General features: G+C 44.0%; 1 protein-coding gene across 1 annotated transcript; it reads right to left on the reverse strand.

Annotated features, from left to right (window-relative positions):
• Positions 1 to 8959: 8959 nt before the first annotated feature.
• LOC125540121 (beta-glucosidase 12-like) lies at positions 8960 to 21005 on the reverse strand. The gene is made up of 11 exons (XM_048703711.1): positions 20951 to 21005; positions 20460 to 20535; positions 20247 to 20324; positions 11426 to 11513; positions 10464 to 10626; positions 10263 to 10378; positions 9951 to 10168; positions 9747 to 9778; positions 9551 to 9657; positions 9364 to 9480; positions 8960 to 9285 (listed from the first exon to the last, which is right to left on the reverse strand). Exons 2-11 carry the CDS (start codon positions 20518 to 20520, stop codon positions 9084 to 9086), a joined length of 1182 nt encoding a protein of 393 aa, XP_048559668.1. The 5' UTR covers positions 20521 to 20535; positions 20951 to 21005; the 3' UTR covers positions 8960 to 9083.
• Positions 21006 to 21309: the final 304 nt, after the last annotated feature.

Raw genomic sequence — 21309 nt, forward strand, 5'->3', positions numbered from 1 at the left:
GCCCACCTGACCCCACATAAATTTCTCCTCATCCGCTCACCGGACCAAACCCTAGCCACTTCACTCCCCTCCGCCACCCAAGTTCGTCTCCGGCTCCTTCCAGTCGTCTCCGGCATGGCAGCCAGCAGATCCAAGTCCTTCACCTTGAGATCCGTCGACCCCGAGCTCATACCACACAGCCCCGAGGAGGAGATGGCCGTCCGGCTTGTGCTCCGCCACGCCCGGGAGGAGGCCCGTGCATGACTGCGCTCGAACTCCATCCGTTAGGAATCCATTGTGTCCGGCCAAATGGCGCATGGATCTGGCGCTAGGCCAGCCGTAGCTGCCTTGCCGGAGGCCGTGCGGTCCGTTTGGCGTCCAATCGCGCAGGCGGACGCGCAACCCCTCCGTTGGCGTGCCGATATTCGGGACGCACCATCGCCCCATGCAAGGCACCAGGCGCGGGAGGCGGCGGTAGCCCTCACGGTGGCGTACGCCGGTGAGGCGGAGGCGCATTCTCCGGCACCCCATATGAGGCATCAGTCCGGGCGACACAACCGCATCATGGTGGATGTCGGCGGCTCCTCCCCGGACGGATCCGTCATCGATCTGACGTCCACCTACTCTACCTTGCATGGGAGAAGGCGGCGCCTTGAGTCCCATGAGCCGACTCGTGTTCCATGCCCTACTCTACCTTGCCAGCGACTAGACCAACACTCTGAGGAGCGCATCCGGCCACCGGACATGGCCAGGCGAAGCCGGGTGAGCGAGGAGTGCAACCGGACGAGCTCCGCTTAGATTAGGTTTCACGTTGCATGTAATAATATTTTTCGATAAATGGTGGATTTTATTGACTCAAAATGAAGCATCAAGTAGATAGTTGCATGTAATAATATGGATTTGAGGTTTCTAATTTGAGGTATCCAGATGTGAAATGCATTTTTTGAGGCGTGACCGATCACTGTCCGCGATTCGCCCGGGCTCGTCCTCAGACGTTTGAGGGGTTGGATATGCCAAGTCCGGCTGTAGATGCTCTTAGGGCGGAAAAAAGGCTACATGGCTACCACATCAGCATTTTCTTTAATTGCTCAATAACATACTAATATTTATTGGGCTCTTTTTTGCAAAACAGCGCCAGCTTGATCCAATTAGCAAATCGCTCTAATTCAGTTGGAAAATCGTATCGAGGAAAAAAAAAGATACATTGTGTGGGCCTGGAACCTAATCTAGAAAGCAGTTTGGTGTGACCACTAGAACATCAAGTTGTTAGTGAATGAAATGCATCGTATATGGTATCACACAACATCAGCTTAAAACATGCAATCAGTTTGCCTAAAACATGCAATCAGTTTGAGTTCGGCAGGTGAATGACTATCACACAACATTAGCTTATGCTACAGCTTTCATACTTGTTTAACAGATTTTAATTTTTTGCGGGGTTTGTTCAACAGATTGTTACTGAACTAAGACAGGAGACCATGGATCAATGAAGGAAAAACGAGTGAAAACCTGGTAGGACGAGGAGGCCGTCCCAAAGATGAAGCCCTTGGGGAAGCTCCTCCGGCTTATCGGTTGCAGGCCATAGGCACCGTCGCCGGCGCTGGAAGCGACAACCATAAGGAGATATGGGAAGATAACCGCCAGCAATGCTCTTGCAGCCATATGGTGTGATAACAACCAGCTATGTTTCAGCGTCAAAGGCTTCCCTTGGCACCACCTATATATAGGCAACATGTTTCTGTATGCATATGTTGTAGAAAAATCAATCTGCACTTCAGATTTCTTCTTCTGAAATGACCGGGACCGAAGACACATGCCATGTGTTTTTTACGTGACATATGCTTGCATGTCTTGATTGGACGACACAGGCGTCTTGCCTGAAGGAAGATGTGCGCGCTGACTGACTCTATCTGTAGCATGCAGCGAGCTAACTTTTTTTAGACACACAGGGCTAGCTAAGGACAACTTCAACGCCGATCATCAAACCGTCTGGAAATGTTTGGATTGGACAGTTCAGACACTTTTAGCCATTCAACTATGGTTACCAAAATTGTCCGGACCGATCTCGACGTTTGAAATTCCGCAAACCGGTGTCAATCTAAGGGGAGGTTTGGGGGATCTCCACGTCGGCCACGTCGGACTTCAACAACACGCACCCACCCAAAACAAAGCCGGAACCTGCACATTCGCACAATCCTTGCCGTCTTCCCACACGAAAGCCGAACCCTATCACCCCAACCCCCCATTCCGTCGTCCGTCGCCACGATGGAGCCGTCGTAGGAGCTGAAGACGATGTTCGTCGTCACATAGCAGAAGAGCAGGGGATCCGCGTACTCGAACAAGGAGGATGAGTTGATTTTTGACTGTGAGGCGTGTTTGGTCACTAATGTGGATCCGTTTCATGGCTCGGAACAAAATGGCATGACATTTTCGCAAAGTATGCATGCCTGGTTTTATGAGCAGAAGTGTTATGATCCCTACCACACGAAAATGATCCATAATCATCCATAATACATCATTTAAAAGGCCATCAACAAGTTTATGACACGTACGAATAAGTGCAGAACCGGTGGCCAAATGGCGCGACACTCAAATAGCTCGTAAGTTTTGTGACTTGTTGCTCTATTTGTTGGTCATTTCATCGATTCGCTAGATTGCATGCGGCTAGCTACTGCATCAGCCCACGCTCACGCGCGCATCCGATTTGATTAAAAACTGGGCCGGTAGTTCCACCCAAAATCTCAGTCTTCTAGTGCAAGGTCAGGTGAATAATCCACAACTTGTTGTATGCTTTTCCTTGCTATATACTGAGTCGTACAAAGCTCGAAGAGCATATTTGTGAGGCAGATCCCTAAATGCAGAGTTTAATGTGCCAACCAAAGTCCATAGAGAAAGACATATTGTACACTTATGCTTCGTTACTTCCAATGTGGACGTGGACAGCTTTCAAGCGGGCGCCGTAGCAGATTACGAGCATCGCTGGTGATCAATGAATTTGGCAGCTCATCTGTCAACATTCAAAAAAATGATTACGAGCATCTTGTGGATGGCGAAATTTGTGTACCGCATGGTCTATTAACCCACTTTCACTGTTGACTATCGTACAGTATATGTGTAGGCCGATGGAGACTTTGCTGAAGTTGCGCATTCTGTGTTGAGCTAGCACAATCGTGACTGATGCGTGTGGGTGCAGCTGTCGTTTTAGTTGTGTTAGAATAAATCTGAGGCATACAGTCGATCATCCGAGGACCAAGCAACCACACAAAGCACGGCACCGAGATTTGTTAACGAGGTTCACCGATATGGCTACATCTCCGGGGCTTGACTACGAGCGCTCCTCCCCGTGACACCGTCACAATACCGCACCCGGTCGCCCTGGACACCGGCACATGCCGCCGGCTTCCCCTGCGTTCCGGTGCTATTATGTTGGCATAGGTTATATCGTGTGTCTACCCCGCTATATAAGAGAGGCCTAGGATACAAGTGTCCTACTAGGACACGACTACATATCCTATCTAAACACAATACAACTCAGAGTTCAACTGTAACCTAACTTGTACACTATATTCGACACAACTCCAACAAACTCCACCTTGACGAATATTCTCCACCACCTTGAATTCGTCGATGCGTCAAACTTCCATGTACATTGAACTTGAGCTTATCCCATGAGCACCGCTGCTACTCCAAAGACTCCATATGACTCCACCTGCAACTTGTAGTCCCTTCTTTTCTTGACCACAGTCAACACTCGAGCAAAATTAAGTTCCACATTACTCTAGTTTGCGCTCCCAACTTCCAGAGCACCAGTCCAACACCATCACACACTGATCACTGACCTGCGTGAAAGTGAACAACTCACATATTGGGTGTCACACGTAAGAGTTACCTGAACTCAACATCACCGCTCCTTTCTTGACCGTCTGTCTGAAACTTGAAAGAATTTCACAATTGCTTGTAATCATCCGGAGTCAAATTCGCAGTTGTCTCACCACATGTATGACCACCAGAGCCCTGGCACGTCTCCATGTCCCGTGCTACCGCACGCCTCGCCGCTATTACCGCGTCGAGCCTCCGCTGTCCCGGTCGAGTCTCAAGGGTCATGAACCCACACCACTCAACCCCCGTTGCAGAGTACCACCGATCATCACCGATCAATGACGAGTTTCATGCTTCTATCAGACCACTGGGCTCCAGTCCAAACTGCATGTCACTCGCTTTTCCCTTGCTGAATAGGCTTCGACTCTCTGTCGACTTACGTCGTAGCCTCTCAATCCAGCTCCACCTTCAACATGACTCCATGGTGGGTGTACGTGCCACCCCGCGCCTCGTCGACATCAAGCTCCGTGTATATACCACCTTGACTCAACCTCGCGCCATAGTCTTGTCGAAGCCACACAAGCCCTCGAGCCTGCCCCACGTGTTTCCACGCCCCAGAAGTCGGTCACTATCAGCATCGCGCACCTATGTCGTCGTCGCTGATTCCACCACCGTCTTCTGTACCAACCGACTTGCGTCGATCCGTCAGACTGACAAGTCTGACCCAGCCGAACTATCCCGACTGCAATCATCTGCAACTCCTCACAGTCCTCATCGTCCGTCTGGCTTGACATCCCGCAACACCTTCAAGCATCCCTGTTGTGCCAACAATTTTTACACTTATCTGTCATAACCCAAGGTTTTCGGTTCTGTCGAACTTCTCCACCTCAAACCTAGTACCCGTTGGCTCCATGGTTCTTTGTATAACTGACCTGTGAAAAATATCGAGCACTCTTTTCGTGATCCCAAGTACACCGAGTATACTAGTTGCAAATCCAACAAGATTGCTTCTGGTCTTCACGTAGAGTGGCTCCCGTGGCTCAACTCCGATGCTAGCTTTGCCTTGCCAATCCTTTTCCTTTACGGTGTAGTACTTTCCATTGATGTTTGCACGTCCGTGTCTCGGCCTCCAAGAGAACGCGTCTCCTCCAGGGACTCGGTCCCTTTTTTCCAATAACAAATCTCGTACGTACTCCTCGCACCGTATGCATCTGGCCTCTACACGGCTGCTCAGCCATCCACGCCAGGGCCTTGGGCCACCATCTGCCACGTGCCACGTTGCTGCTGCCGCAACTCGCGTTCGTCGCTTGACGCACGCCCGATCGATTAGCGGGTCGATCACCGCACGTCCTGCCTACCGACCGCAGTTCGTAGCCATGCAACCGTAGCAGTTTCCGCGGCTACCCGCTTCCAGATCGATCTCGTCCAAGGTTTCGTGCCTGCGTGCCACGAGTCGCCGACCTGCTGCGTCCGATTGCTTCTTGAAGATAAAAACACGACCAACTCTACATCTTTGATCACAACTCGCCGAGGATCACTCCCGTATCGCGATCGCTCATGCAGATTTCTGTCGATGCTTCCCTCCTCCTCTAGATCAACCTCAATCGCCTCCCGGACCTCTTCAACCTCGCTCATGATACCACTTGTTAGAATAAATCCGAGGCATACAGTCGATCATTCGAGGACCAAGCAATCACACAAGGCACGGCACCGAGATTTGTTAACGAGGTTCACCGATATGGCTACATCCCCGGGGCTTGACTACGGGCGCTCCTCCCCGTGACACCGTCACAATACCGCACCCGGTCGCCCTGGACACCGGCACATGCCGCCGGCTTCCCCTGCGTTCCGGTGCTATTATGTTGGCATAGGTTACATCGTGTGTCTACCCCCGCTATATAAGAGAGGCCTAGGATACAAGTGTCCTACTAGGACACGACTACATATCCTATCTAAACACAATACAACTCAGAGTCCAACTGTAATCTAACTTGTACACTATATTCGACACAACTCCAACAAGTTGTACTAATGAACTGTAGTACGTGATAATGGGGACTGTATGCCAGACAGGAAAAAAAGAGCGCGAAGGGCGTCACGAGATCATGGTGAAATAAAATCGTGCACATACTGATCTGATCTTTAGGTCGCACATGTCCTATCCTGGCATGCCCAAAGAGTCATTTAATCCAAACCTCCCAACTACTTTCAACTGTTAGCTTGAAGGTACAACAGGGATAGCTTCTCTTTTCCTTTGAAACTCTTGACTTAGTTAGACTGTACTTTGTTAAGAGTTTTATGATCAGGACGCAGGTTCATTTTAACTTATCCCGTAAAAAAAGTTCATTTTAACAACAACATGTTTTTAAATACGTCAACATATTCTTACCGTAGGAACTTCTTTTAGTACGAGATGCATATGTATTACAAAATTTTTGTACGCTCCAAAAGAAGTTTGTTGCTTGTAAAAAAAGTTCATACATTCTGGAAACATGTTCATCCCATGTTAAAAAAATGTGCATACATTCCAAAAAATGTTTGTGCCTTGTTAACACGCAGTATATATTTTCCCGAATGGGAGTACATTATTTTAGAACTGTATGAACATTTGTATAGCCTTAATTTTTTTTAGAAAATATTTTAGTGTCAAGTATATCTTGAAGAAAACATACAAGAGAACATTTGGAAATTTGACTTGGGAATGTAAATGCAGTGCATATTAAATTGGATTATTTTCTGAACAACTTATTTCCAAAATATTAATGCAAGTTAACATGGAGCTTTTCTTATTGTGGTAATTGCTTTGATTGATCTAGAGATCGTTATAAAAAAATTGGTGTACAGAATATTTTGTAGAAAACATCCGATTGTGATATTTGTCTTGGATTTTTTTCTTTTTTTCTAAAGTGCACTTTTTCAAGAAAAAATATACAGTTAGTGTTAAGAATATTTTGAAGGAACATATAAGCGTACACTGGAAAAATTGATTTTCAAATATAAATGCAGTACATAATCAATTGGATTTGTTGTCCTAAACATTTTGTTTGGGAGAACATGATTGTTGTTGTAAAGAATATCTTGAACATAGCATGGAGCTTCCTCGATAGTAGAACTTACTTTGATTGATCTAGAGTTATTTAAAAAAGATGCATGTAGGTGTAAAGAATATTTGAAAGAAAAAAAACCAGTCACTCTATCACTACAAATCATTAACATGTACTCTATGGCGAACCAACCTGTGGTTGGATGGTTAGAGGGACAGTTGTATCCCCAGCCCACCAGGGTTCAAGTGCTGGTGTTCGCATTATTCCTGGATTTATTTCAGGATTTCCGGCAATGCGCTTTCAGTGGGAGCAGACGCTCCCGTCGACGACGAGGCGCCTACGGTGACTTCGTAAATTTCAAGATGATATGCCGGCTCAGTCTCTCGAAGGTGCTCACAGGGGTAGGGTGTGCATGTGTGCGTCCATAGGGGTGAGTGTATGCGTGTATGTATGAGCGCTTGCGTCTGTACCGATGTTAAAAAAATTTAACATGTACTCTATAATAACAAAACATGATCCATCCTTATCATCTACCACTCTGACATGCTCATCTAATAGCTTAATGATACAACCCTCCCTCCCTCTGCTGGTAAAGTACTTGCGAGTCCTAACTTTAGCATTGATGAGATAGGGAAAAAAGATTTGTGACACACTGGAGTGGGGGCACACAAATTGTCAACCGCTAGTCTACGCTAAGATTGGGAAACTCGTTTATGCATATCATCTATTTTCCCGCATATAGCAGTACCCAAATTTGTTAATCTGAGCGTAAATGGAAAGCAACATACATGTTTCTATGGGACCAGTTTCGAGGGTACACATATTTCGATAAATTATCTGTACAACAACTTTTGTAGTGAAACCGTACCATTGTGGAAAAATCATTCACTCTGTCTTCTTCTTCCTGGTTGTCTGTTCTTCTAGTGCCTCTTCTCTCCCTAGAATTCTTGTGTTCGAGTAGCAATGGTGTATTGGAAAGGGACCAAAGCGATTCCATTCTCAGTGACTTTTAGAGACGTCAATGATAGTAACAACAATAGCAGAGGTATATCCGAACCTTTTGTGGCTGAGGTTAGTTGTTCTTGTATGTTTGATCTGGATTGAAGATTCATGTTCGTACAACGGTTGCTTATGCTTGCTATGTGTTCAATCTTATTTTTGTCGTTTGTACTTCTACTGGCTTGTTTTCTTCCAAGTACTCGCATATTTGACTTATTGAGTCTTTGTAGTAAAGAAAAAAAAGTCAAATTTTAAGTCGCAAATAATAATGGAAGTACTTAGTTTAGGAATGTAAAATGTGTTTGTCCGAAAAAACAAACTTACACAATTTCAACGACCATGTTAGTTACAGAAATAGATAATTAATTAGTACATTAGTGTTGAGTTAAGTTACAGTGCTTGTACTGGCTTGTTCTCTTCCAAGAAGTCGCAAATTGGAATTATTAAATATTTGCACTGAGAAACTTTGGATGTCAAATGTTATAACGTTATAACGCAAATAATAATCGATGGTAAGTTTACGTATGTAAAATGTGTTATAAGTTAGGAAACGGAAACTTGGACAATTTTAATGAGGATGTTAGTTATAGACATAGACACTTAATCACAAATTAGTGTTAACTTAACTTATAGGGAACGAAACTTAAGCTGGTATTATTACATTATAGACTTGACTTCTGTGACTTAATGGATACACCATTTTTTATAGATATGGTGTATAAGCTTTCAGAGACTTGCCCAGAACCTTTAGCTTGAGTGTAAGGGGAGGAAACCGGCTATTCGAACTAGCGGAAATGATTAATATGAGATTGTGAATTCAAATGTAGGCACTAGTTATGAAACTTATCCAGTTAAGTTAATTAGGGTGCCACATAGTAGTACATGAATGTCTTTGTCAAGTTAGTTGGTTGACTTAACGAAAATATTTTTTTATTTTGTTTACTGTTGTTACTTCAATCTATAATCGTAAGTTTTCTGATATAAACATGAAGCTGAAGAGCAGTATGTTGAAGTAAACATTTTATTGTACTGCATTTTGTATCATATTAGTTGTTAATATTTTATAGTATTATAATTTAATTTTTAAGGTTCAAGTATTGATAAACTTTGGTATCACTAGATACGTTCTTGCACAAGCCTCCTGTTACATTGATCTTTACACTGCAGAGTATTTTCTTGTTCCATCAAACTGCACAATCAGGCAAGCATCTATTGCAATCTGCAATACGTACAACGCCTCCATTATTTGTCGCTGGTTTCCAGGTTATCTGTGGGATCATCATTGAGAAAATTCTTGAACCAGCCAGCAGAGCGCTTGGGGTACCGTTTCAGACCATGGTTGTAGTCCACAAAGTGTAACCCAAACCGCACTGTGTACCCGCTCTCCCACTCGAAGTTGTCGAGCAGCGACCACACGAAATACCCCTTCACGTTTGCCCCTTCCCTACAGAAAATTAGTTGATGTAAGATCTCGAGGCTTGTTGATAGAGTCGGATTGTAAAATTAAGCTGCTACCACCGACCTGATCGCACTCAGCAAGGCATCAAGGTGCCTGCGGTGGTAGTCTATCCTGGCATCGTCCTTGAGGGCTTCATTTAGTGGTAGGCTCTTGTTGTTGGCTTCATCGAATCCTAAAATACACAAAGAGAAAAATAATACTTCAGATAAGTTTTGAACTCATTGTTCCTATCTAGCGGAGGAGAATGCACTTGCCATTTTCAGTGATGTAGATGGTTGGATTGTGGTACTTCTCCTTGAGAAAAAGTAGCAGATCATGGAGGCCTTGAGGGTAGACGTAGAGCCAAGGCGAAGCAGCCTACATGCAGGTCATTTACTCGACCCAAAAAAAGTTGGGAGAAAACTGAAGGAAGATTTATCTGTTTATGTGGGTAAGTTGCAAGTTACCTGAGGACCTATGGGGACACCATTTCGAACACCTAAGATAATTGGGCAATGTTAGCATGCAATATTAACATATGTAATCAGTGGCAATGTCTCTATTATTCAATTAATATTTATTTCTAAAAGGGAATAATTTCCTTGATATTATTAGGCTGGCAAATGAAGAACAGAGACAGATTGATCGTTGATTTAGCATGATCGGCTCACCCGTAAGATTAGCTTGAGCATCAGTAGAGTAGCTGTTCCTCAAGCAATTGGACGGAGGAAGGCTATACGCGTAGTTTGTACTATAGTAGTTGATTCCAATGAAGTCAAATGCACCCTTCACCAATTTAGACTGTTGTCTGGTGAACTGTGGCAGGCGGTTTCCAACCAATACTTTCATGCTCTGGGGGTAGTCTCCTCTGCTGAGCGGGTCCAAAAACCTACAGGGGTTTTTATTCCTAGCATAAGATCAATTTGCATCTCTTCTAAACACATAGGACGAAATTATGCCAGCGTGAAACGTAAAGAGTTTACCATCCAAGCATGAATTCTATAGCACGTTTCGTCGCAACAACACTAGATTTTGTACCGGATAAGGGAGTAGCCCAATATGAGACCAAAGCTATTCCGATCTTGCCCTTTTGCATGCCCTGCATTTTGTTGATGTACACCATATCAATCGCGTTCATGGACGAACTGCGGCTGCATGATATGATAAAGGGCTGGGTCGGTCACCTTATATTTCTGTTTATACAATCTCACAGCTTCTGCATGAGCGAGTATCTGATGGTGGCTGACAATGTATGGCTCCCTCCCTGAATCCCCAGCGCTACAGTTTGCCTCCTCCCAGGGAGAACACCGGCCAGGTGCAGCTACGCCCCCTGCATAACCTGAAACACTGAAGGACCAGGGCTCGTTCAATGTGATCCAATGCTTCACCCGATCTCCGAATTCTCTGAAGCATACTTCAGCAAAGTCTTTATAGTCATTTCTGCACCAGTGTCACTTGGTTATCTTCTATATCTAGATAGCTAGACCCCACTAACATATTTCTCTCAACATGCAAGCATGCCACCTCATCACACAACATGCATGGAAAAGGCTCACTCCCACTAACCTATTTCTTTCAACATGCAAACATGCCACAACATCATGCAACATGTATGGGAAAAGACTCACCTCATCATGCAAAAATACATGAAAATTTTCATTTCATTATGTTATTTATATTTAATAAATACCTTACAACTACACAATAATCAAAGAAAAAATAATATGTATTATCAGTTTTAGCTCTTATATTACTACTCAAAATATTCATACTTCATGCGGTGAATCTCATTGTTGAAAAATGTTGCAAAATATTCTTGCAACAATGTGCGGGGCATCATCTAGTTTGGAAAGTTAATGTATACATTTTTACACATGATACTACCTTCATCAGAAATGAAATAGTTTTACAAAGTGTGTAGCCACACTTTTTCAATCTTCAACCACTAATGTGTAAAACCTATAGAGTATTAAGGTACATTAGGAGAAATGCTTCCGTTTGACTTCTCATAAAAAATATACACTATATTTTGTAATCATTTTCCTTACTTATTCATAAGTTAACCTGATAGTGTTGCATTGTGCTCATGTCTAAAACGTCAAGCAAGGGAGTTATGTTCTTAGAAAATAGATAGTGGTTGACTTACATGATATTAGGGCTAAGAAATCCTCCATATTTATCTTCCAATCCCTGTGGAGAATCCCAGTGAAAAAGGGTCACAAATGGTTGCACCCCTGTAGATATAGAAAAGTTCTCAAATCTTAAGAATAGTCTAATGAAATAAAGAAAATACCTGATGTTCCATGTGTTGGAAATATGCCCTAGAGGCAATAATAAATTGATTATTATTATATTTCCTTGTTAATGATAATCGTTTATTATCCATGCTATAATTGTATTGATAGGAAACTCAGATACATGTGTGGATACATAGACAACACCATGTCCCTAGTAAGCCTCTGATTGACTAGCTCGTTGATCAATAGATGGTTACGGTTTCCTAACCATGGACATTGGATGTCATTGATAACGGGATAACATCATTAGGAGAATGATGTGATGGACAAGACCCAATCCTAAGCATAGCACTAGATCGTGTAGTTCGTATGCTATAGCTTTTCTAATGTCAAGTATCATTTCCTTAGACCATGAGATTGTGCAACTCCCGGATACCGTAGGAGTGCTTTGGGTGTGCCAAACGTCACAACGTAACTAGGTGGCTATAAAGGTACACTACAGGTATCTCCGAAAGTGTCTGTTGGGTTGGCATGAATCGAGACTGGGATTTGTCACTCCGTGTAAGCGGAGAGGTATCTCTGGGCCCACTCGGTAGGACATCATCATAATGTGCACAATGTGACCAAGGAGTTGATCACAGGATGATGTGTTACGGAACGAGTAAAGAGACTTGCCGGTAACGAGATTGAACAAGGTATCGGGATACGATGATCGAATCTCGGGCAAGTACAATACCGCTAGACAAAGGGAATTGTATACGGGATTGATTAAGTCCTTGACATCGTGGTTCATCCGATGAGATCATCGTGGAACATGTGGGAGCCAACATGGGTATCCAGATCCCGCTGTTGGTTATTGACCGGAGAGTCATCTCGGTCATGTCTGCATGTCTCCCGAACCCGTAGGGTCTACACACTTAAGGTTCGGTGAACGCTAGGGTTATAGAGATATTAGTATGCGGTAACCCGAAAGTTGTTCGGAGTCCCGGATGAGATCCCGGACGTCACGAGGAGTTCCGGAATGGTCCGGAGGTAAAGAATTATATATAGGAAGTGCTATTTCGGCCATCGGGACAAGTTTCGGGGTCACCGGTATTGTACCGGAGTGCCGAAAGGGGTCCGGGGGTCCACCAAGGGGGTCCACCTGCCCCGGGGGGCCACATGGCCTGTAGGGGTGTGCGCCTTGGCCTATATGGGCCAAGGGCACCAGCCCCAAGAGGCCCATGCGCCAAGAGAAGAGGAAAAGGGGAGAGTCCTAAAGGGGGAAGGCACCTCCGAGGTGCCTTGGGGAGGATGGACTCCTCCCCCCCCTTGGCCGCACCCTTCCTTGGAGGAAGGGGCAAGGCTGCGCCCTCCCCCTCTCCCTTGGCCCTATATATAGTGGGGGAAAGGGAGGGCAACCATACCTAAGGCCTGGCGCCTCCCTCTCCCTCCCATGACACATCTATCTCCTCCCGCAGCGCTTGGCGAAGCCCTGTTGGAATCCCGCTGCTTCCACCACCACGCCGTCGTGCTGTTGGATCTCCATCAACCTCTCCTCCCCCCTTGCTGGATCAAGAAGGAGGAGACGTCGCTGCTCCGTACGTGTGTTGAACGCGGAGGTGCCGTCCGTTTGGCGCTAGGATCATCGGTGATTTGGATCACGACGAGTACGACTCCATCAACCCCGTTCTCTTGAACGCTTCCGCGCGCGATCCACAAGGGTATGTAGATCCACTCCTCCCTCGTTGCTAGATGACTCCATAGATAGATCTTGGTGACACGTAGGAAAATTTCGAATTATTGCTACGTTCCCCAACAGTGGCATCATGAGCTAGGTCTATGCGTAGTTTCTATGCACGAGTAGAACACAAAGTAGTTGTGGGCGTTGATTTTGTTCAATATGCTTGCCGTTACTAGTCTTATCTTGATTCGGCGGCATCGTGGGATGAAGCGGCCCGGACCGACCTTACACGTACTCTTACGTGAGACTGGTTCCACCGACTGACATGCACTAGTTGCATAAGGTGGCTAGCGGGTGTCTGTCTCTCCCACTTTAGTCGGATCGGATTCGATGAAAAGGGTCCTTATGAAGGGTAAATAGCAACTGGCATATCACGTTGTGGTTTTTGCGTAGGTAAGAAACGTTCTTGCTAGAAACCCATAGCAGCCACGTAAAACATGCAAACAACAATTAGAGGACGTCTAACTTGTTTTTGCAGGGTGTGCTATGTGATGTGATATGGCCAAAAGGATGTGATGAATGATATATGTGATGTATGAGATTGATCATGTTCTTGTAATAGGTATCACGACTTGCATGTCGATGAGTATGACAACCGGCATGAGCCATAGGAGTTGTCTTTATTTATTTATGACCTGCGTGTCAACTTAAACGTCATGTAATTACTTTACTTTATTGCTAAAGCGTTAGCCATAGTAGTAGAAGTAATAGATGACGAGACAACTTCAAGAAGACACGATGATGGAGATCATGATGATGGAGATCATGGTGTCATGCCGGTGACAAGATGATCATGGAGCCCCAAGATGGAGATCAAAGGAGCTATATGATATTGGCCATATCATGTCACTATTATTTGATTGCATGTGATGTTTATCATGTTTTTGCATCTTGTTTACTTAGAACGACGGTAGTAAATAAGATGATCCCTCACTAAAATTTCAAGAAGTGTTCTCCCCTAACTGTGCACCGTTGCTAAAGTTCGTCGTTTCGAAGCACCACGTGATGATCGGGTGTGATAGATCCTTACGTTCACACACAACGGGTGTAAGACAGTTTTACACATGCAAAACACTTAGGGTTAACTTGACGAGCCTAGCATGTGCATAGACATGGCCTCGGAACACAGAAGACCGAAAGGTCGAGCATGAGTCGTATAGAAGATACGACCAACATGAAGATGTTCACCGACGTTGGCTAGTCCATCTCACGTGATGATCGGACACGGCCTAGTTGACTCGGATCATGTAATCACTTAGATGACTAGAGGGATGTCTATCTGAGTGGGAGTTCATAAGATGAACTTAATTATCCTGAACATAGTCAAAAGGTCTTCGCAAATTATGTCGTAGCTCGCGCTTCAGTTCTACTGTTTAGATATGTTCCTAGAGAAAATTTAGTTGAAAGTTGATAGCAGCAATTATGCGGACTAGGTCCGTAAACTGAGGATTGTCCTCATTGCTTCATAGAAGGCTTATGTCTTTAATGCACCGCTCAGTGTGCTGAACCTCGAACGTCGTCTGTGGATGTTGCGAACATCTGACATACACATTTTGATAACTACGTGATAGTTCAGTTAAACGGTTTAGAATTGAGGCACCGAAGACGGTTTTGAAACGTCGCGAAACATATGAGATGTTTCGAGGGCTGAAATTGGGATTTCAGGCTCGTGCCCACGTCAAGAGGTATAAGACCTCCGATGATTTTCTTAGCCTACAAACTAAGGAGAAAAGCTCAATTGTTGTGCTTGTGCTCAGATTGTCTGAGTACAACAATCGCTTGAATCGAGTGGGAGTTGATCTTCCAGATGAAATAGTGATGGTTCTCCGAAGTCATTACCACCAAGCTGCTTGAGCTTCGTGATGAACTATAATATATCAGGGACATATATGATGATCCTTGAGATATCCGTGATGTTTGACACCACAAAAGTAGAGATCAAGAAGGAGCATCAATTGTTGATGGTTGGTGAAACCACTAGTTTCAAGAAGGGCAAGGGCAAAAAGGGATGCTTCATGAAACGGTAAATCAGCTGCTGCTCTAGTGAAGAAACCCAAGGTTGAACCCAAACCCGAGACTAAGTGCTTCTGTAATAAGGGGAACAGCCACTGGAGCAGAATTACCCTAGATACTTGGTAGATGAGAAGGCTGGCAAGGTCGATAGAAGTATATTGGATATACATTGTGTTGATGTGTACTTTACTAGTACTCCTAGTAGCACCAGGGTATTAGATACCGGTTCGGTTGCTAAGTGTTAGTAACTCGAAATAAAAGCTACGGAATAAACGGAGACTAGCTAAAGGTGAGCTGACGATATGTGTTGGAAGTGTTTCCAATGTTGATATGATCAAGCATCGCACGCTCCCTCTACCATCGAGATTGGTGTTTGCGTTGAGCATATACATGATTGGATTATGTCTATCGCAATACGGTTATTCATTTAAAGAGAATAATGGTTACTCTGTTTATTTGAATAATACCTTCAATGGTCTTGCACCTAAAATGAATGGTTTATTGAATCTCGATCGTAGTGATACACATGTTCATGCCAAAAGATAGTAATGATAGTACCATCTACTTGTGGCACTGCCACGTAAGTCATATCGGTATAAAACGCATGAAGAAGCTCCATGTTGATGGATCTTTGGGCTCACTCGTTTTTGAAAAGTTTGAGGCATGCGAACCATGTCTATTGGTGTATATGCATGACGAAACTCCATGCAAATGGACCGTTTGGACTCACTTGATTTTGAATCACTTGAGACATGCAAATCATACCACATGGGCAAGATGACTGAAAGCCTCGTTTTCAGTAAAATGGAACTAGAAAGCAACTTGTTGGAAGTAATACATTTTGATGTGTGCAGTCCAATGAGTGCTGAGGCATGTAGTGGATATCGTTATGTTCTTACTTCACAGATGATTTGAGTAGATGTTGAGTACATTTACTTGATGAATCACGAGTCTGAATTATTGAAAGGTTCAAGTAATTTCAGGGTGAAGTTGAAAGATCATCGTGGCAAGAGGATAAAATATCTATGATATGATCATAGAGATGAATATCTGAATTACGAGTTTGGCACAGAATTAAGACATTGTGGAAATTGTTTCACAACTAATACAGCCTGGAACACCATAGTGTGATGGTGTGTCCGAACATCATAACTGCACCCTATTGGATATGATGCATACCATGATGTCTCTTATCGAATTACCACGATAGATTATGGGTTAGGCATTAAAGACAACCACATTCACTTTAAATAGGGCACCACGTAATTCCGATGAGATGACACCGTATGAACTATGGTTTAGAGAAACCTAAGCTGTCATTTCTTAAAAGTTTGGGGCTGCTTATGTGAAAAAGTTTCAGGCTGATAAGCTCGAACCCAAAGCAGATAAATGCATCTTCATAGGACACCCAAAACAGTTGGGTATACCTCCTGTCTCAGATTCGAAAGCAATGAGGGATTGTTTCTAGAATCAGGGTCCTTTCTCGAGGAAAAGTTTCTCTCGAAAGAATTGAGTGGGAGGGTGGTGGAGACTTGATGAGGTTATTGAACTGTCTCTTCAACTAGTGTGTGGTAGGGCACAGGAAGTTGTTCCTGTGGCACCTACACCAATTGAAGTGGAAGCTTATGATAGTGATCATGAAACTTCAGATCAAGTCACTACCAAACCTCTTGGGATGACAAGGATGCATACTACTTCAGAGTGGTACGTGATCCTGTCTTGGAAGTCATGTTGCTAGACAACAATGAACCTACGAGCTATGGAGAAGCGATGGTGGGTCCGGATTCCGATAAATGGCTCAAGGCCATAAAATCCGAGAGAGGATCCATGTATGAAAACAAAGTGTAGACTTTGGCAGAACGGCTCGATGGTCGTAAGGCTATTGAGTGCAGATGGATTTTAAAAGGAAGACGGACAATGATGGTAAATGTCACCATTAAGAAAGCTCGACTTGTCATTAAGAAGTTTCTCGACAAGTTCAAGAAGTTGACTACGGTGAGACTTTCTCACTCGTAGCGATGCTAAGAGTCTGTTGGAATTATATTAGCAATTACTGCATTATTTATGAAATCTTACAGATGGGATGTCAAAACATTGTTTCCTCGACGATTTTCTTGAGGAAAGGTTGTATGTGATACAACCGGAAGGTTTTATCAATCCTGAAAGATGCTAATAAGTATGCAAAGCTCCAGCTATCCTTCTAAGGACTGGAGTAAGCATCTCGGAGTTGGAATATACGCTTTGATGAGATGATCAAAGATTTTGGGTTTATACAAAGTTTATGAGAAACTTGTATTTCCAAAGAAGTGAGTGGGAGCACTATAGAATTTCTGATGAGTATATATTGTTGACATATTGTTGATCAGAAATGACGTAGAATTTCTGGAAAGCATATAGGGTTATTTGGAAAGTGTTTTTCAATGGAAAGCCTGGATTAAGCTACTTGAACATTAAGCATCAAGATCTATAAGGATAGATCAAAACGCTTAATGGTACTTTCAAATGAGCACATACCTTGACATGATCTTGAAGGTGTTCAAGATGGATCAGTCAAAGAAGGAGTTCTTGCCTGAGTTGTAAGGTACAAAGTTAAGACTTAAAGCTCGACCACGGCAGAAGAGAGAGAAAGGACGAAGGTCGTCCCCTATGCTTAAGACATAGGCTCTACAGTATGCTATGCTGTGTACCGCACCTGAAATGTGCCTTGCCATGAGTCAGTCAAGGGGTACAAGAGTGATCTAAGAATGGATCACAGGACAGCGGTCAAAGTTATCCTTAGTAACTAGTGGACTAAGGAATTTTCTCGATTATGGAGGTGGTAAAAGAGTTCGTCGTAAAGGGTTACGCCGATGCAAACTTTGACACTAATCCAGATTATTCTGAGTAGTAGACTGGATTCGTATAGTAGAACAGTTGTTTGGAATAGCTCCAAATGTAGCGTAGTAGTTGCATCTACAAGATGACATAGAAATTTGCGAAGTACATACGGATCTGAATGTTGCAGATCCGTTGACTAAAACCTCTCTCACAAGCAAAACATGATCAAACCCAGAACTCATTGAGTCTTAATCACATGATGATGTGAACTAGTTTAGTGACACTAGTAAACTCTTTGGATGTTGTTCACATGGCGATGTGACCTGTGAGTGTTAATCACATGACGATGTGAACTAGATTATTGACTCTAGTGCAAGTGGGAGACTGTTGGAAATATGCCCTAGAGGCAATAATAAATTGATTATTATTATATTTCCTTGTTCATGGTAATCGTTTATTATCCATGCTATAATTGTATTGATAGGAAACTCAGATACATGTGTGGATACATAGACAACACCATGTCCCTAGTAAGCCTCTGGTTGACTAGCTCGTTGATCAATAGATGGTTACGGTTTCCTAACCATGGACATTGGATGTCATTGATAACGGGATCACATCATTAGGAGAATGATGTGATGGACAAGACCCAATCCTAAGCATAGCACTAGATCGTGTAGTTCGTATGCTATAGCTTTTCTAATGTCAAGTATCATTTCCTTAAACCATGAGATTGTGCAACTCCCGGATACCGTAGGAGTGCTTTGGGTGTGCCAAACGTCACAACGTAACTGGGTAGCTATAAAGGTACACTACAGGTATCTCCGAAAGTGTCTGTTGGGTTGGCACGAATCGAGACTGGGATTTGTCACTCCGTGTAAGCGGAGAGGTATCTCTGGGCCCACTCGGTAGGACATCATCATAATGTGCACAATGTGATCAAGGAGTTGATCACGGGATGATGTGTTATGGAACGAGTAAAGAGACTTGCCGGTAACGAGATTGAACAAGGTATCGGGATACCGACGATCGAATCTCGGGCAAGTATCGTACCGCTAGACAAAGGGAATTGTATACGGGATTGATTAAGTCCTTGACATCATGGTTCATCGGATGAGATCATCGTGGAACATGTGGGAGCCAACATGGGTATCCAGATCCCGCTGTTGGTTATTGAGCGGAGAGTCATCTCGGTCATGTCTGCATGTCTCCCGAACCCGTAGGGTCTACACACTTAAGGTTCGGTGACGCTAGGGTTATAGAGATATTAGTATGCGGTAACCCGAAAGTTGTTCGGAGTCCCAGATGAGATCCCGGACGTCACGAGGAGTTCCGGAATGGTCCGGAGGTAAAGAATTATATATAGGAAGTGCTATTTCGGCCATCAGGACAAGTTTCGGGGTCACCGGTATTGTACCGGGAGCACCGGAAGGGTCCCGGGGGTCCACCGGGTGGGGCCACCTGCCCCGGGGGGCCACATGGGCTGTAGGGGGTGCGCCTTGGCCTATATGGGCCAAGGGCACCAGCCCCAAGAGGCCCATGCGCCAAGAGAAGAGGAAAAGGGGAGAGTCCTAAAAGGGGAAGGCACCTCCGAGGTGCCTTGGGGAGGATGGACTCCTCCCCCGCCTTGGCCGCACCCTTCCTTGGAGGAAGGGGCAAGGCTGCGCCCTCCCCCTCTCCCTTGGCCCTATATATAGTGGGGGAAAGGGAGGGCAACCATACCTAAGGCCTGGCGCCTCCCTCTCCCTCCCATGACACATCTATCTCCTCCCGCAGCGCTTGGCGAAGCCCTGTTGGAATCCCGCTGCTTCCACCACCACGCCGTCGTGCTGTTGGATCTCCATCAACCTCTCCTCCCCCCTTGCTGGATCAAGAAGGAGGAGACGTCGCTGCTCCGTACGTGTGTTGAACGCGGAGGTGCCATCCGTTCGGCGCTAGGATCATCGGTGATTTGGATCACGACGAGTACGACTCCATCAACCCCGTTCTCTTGAACGCTTCCGCGCGCGATCTACAAGGGTATGTAGATCCACTCCTCCCTCGTTGCTAGATGACTCCATAGATAGATCTTGGTGACACGTAGGAAAATTTCAAATTATTGCTACGTTCCCCAACACCATGCAGTTTAATAGATTACATAATAAATCTAATTAAATATTGACGGTTCAGCATCATACCTTTGGACAACAGCTCATCGATCAAGTTATTGTAGAACTTAATGCCTTCTCGGTTGACTCCACCTCTCAAAGTTCCATCTGTCATGCATTAAACATTAATTAAGATCAATTGAACATTCTATATCGACTAGGAAATGGGAAGATGATGCAAAATAGAGTATTCTACTTGGAACAAAAAAGAGAGTGGAGGTATCCAGTTTGAAAATATCATACCTGGAAGAATTCTCGTCCATGAGATGGAGAACCTGTATGCGTCCATTCCCATATCCTTCATGAGGCGCACATCTTCCTGTCTTTTTGGAAAATTAGGATCGGTACAATTCCCTTTGTACGAAGATAATTGAACTTCTATGTTTGTCCTAAGTCAAACTTCATTAAGATTGACCAAATCTATACAAGGATACATCAACATCTACAACGCCAAATTTGCTTCATTAGATGCATTATGAAATAGATTTTCATATAATATATATTTCATGTTGTAGATCCATGCTGATTTTCCTGTAGATTTTATCAAACTTCTAAAAGTTTTAAACAATCTATTATTTTTTTAAGGGAGGGAGTACCTAGTTTCTTTTTGTAGGATTGGATCAAAATTCAAAGATCTTGTGAGAGTGTGATCTTGATCAGCAACTTTGACCATATAATTTGTAAAAAAATCCTAAAGATCTAGTTGAAAAGCAAGACTTATAAATTATCCCTACCTTGTAAAGATGGTAGGAGTCCACTGCCACATCCCCATTGCTCCTGTCGGTGATTTTTTCTGCAAAAAATTATTTAGTCAGTAGAGCTTTATTGAAAAAGGGCTATTCTGCTCATTTATATTCATTTCGTTGAAAGTAACAACCTCAATTCTAAATTTAAATTACTTTGTTGGCGATCACACCATTGGTGGATAGAATGGCCTAGTTGTCCATATAACTACAAATATTGGATAATCACAAAAAAACAAATAGAAATATTGGCATTGAAAGTTCGTAAGATACTCCGACATACGTCCCTTGAGATAATATTACCATAATGTTACTCCTTTTTTTAATATTTACAGTCTCCAACACAAAAC

The sequence above is a fragment of the Triticum urartu genome, chromosome 2 (assembly GCF_003073215.2).
Source record: "Triticum urartu cultivar G1812 chromosome 2, Tu2.1, whole genome shotgun sequence".
Classification (NCBI taxonomy): Eukaryota; Viridiplantae; Streptophyta; class Magnoliopsida; order Poales; family Poaceae; genus Triticum; species Triticum urartu.

Excerpts from the sequence above, each read along its gene's own strand:
- LOC125540121 (XM_048703711.1), bottom strand. The coding sequence starts at position 20,520 with ATGAAGGATATGGGAATGGACGCATACAGGTTCTCCATCTCATGGACG. Across the intron at positions 10,627-11,425 it reads TTTCTTAGCCCTAATATCAT|TGTTTCAGGTTATGCAGGGG; the intron begins GTAAGTCAACCA and ends CTGGTCCTTCAG. Across the intron at positions 10,379-10,463 it reads TGTATAAACAGAAATATAAG|GGCATGCAAAAGGGCAAGAT; the intron begins GTGACCGACCCA and ends AACAAAATGCAG.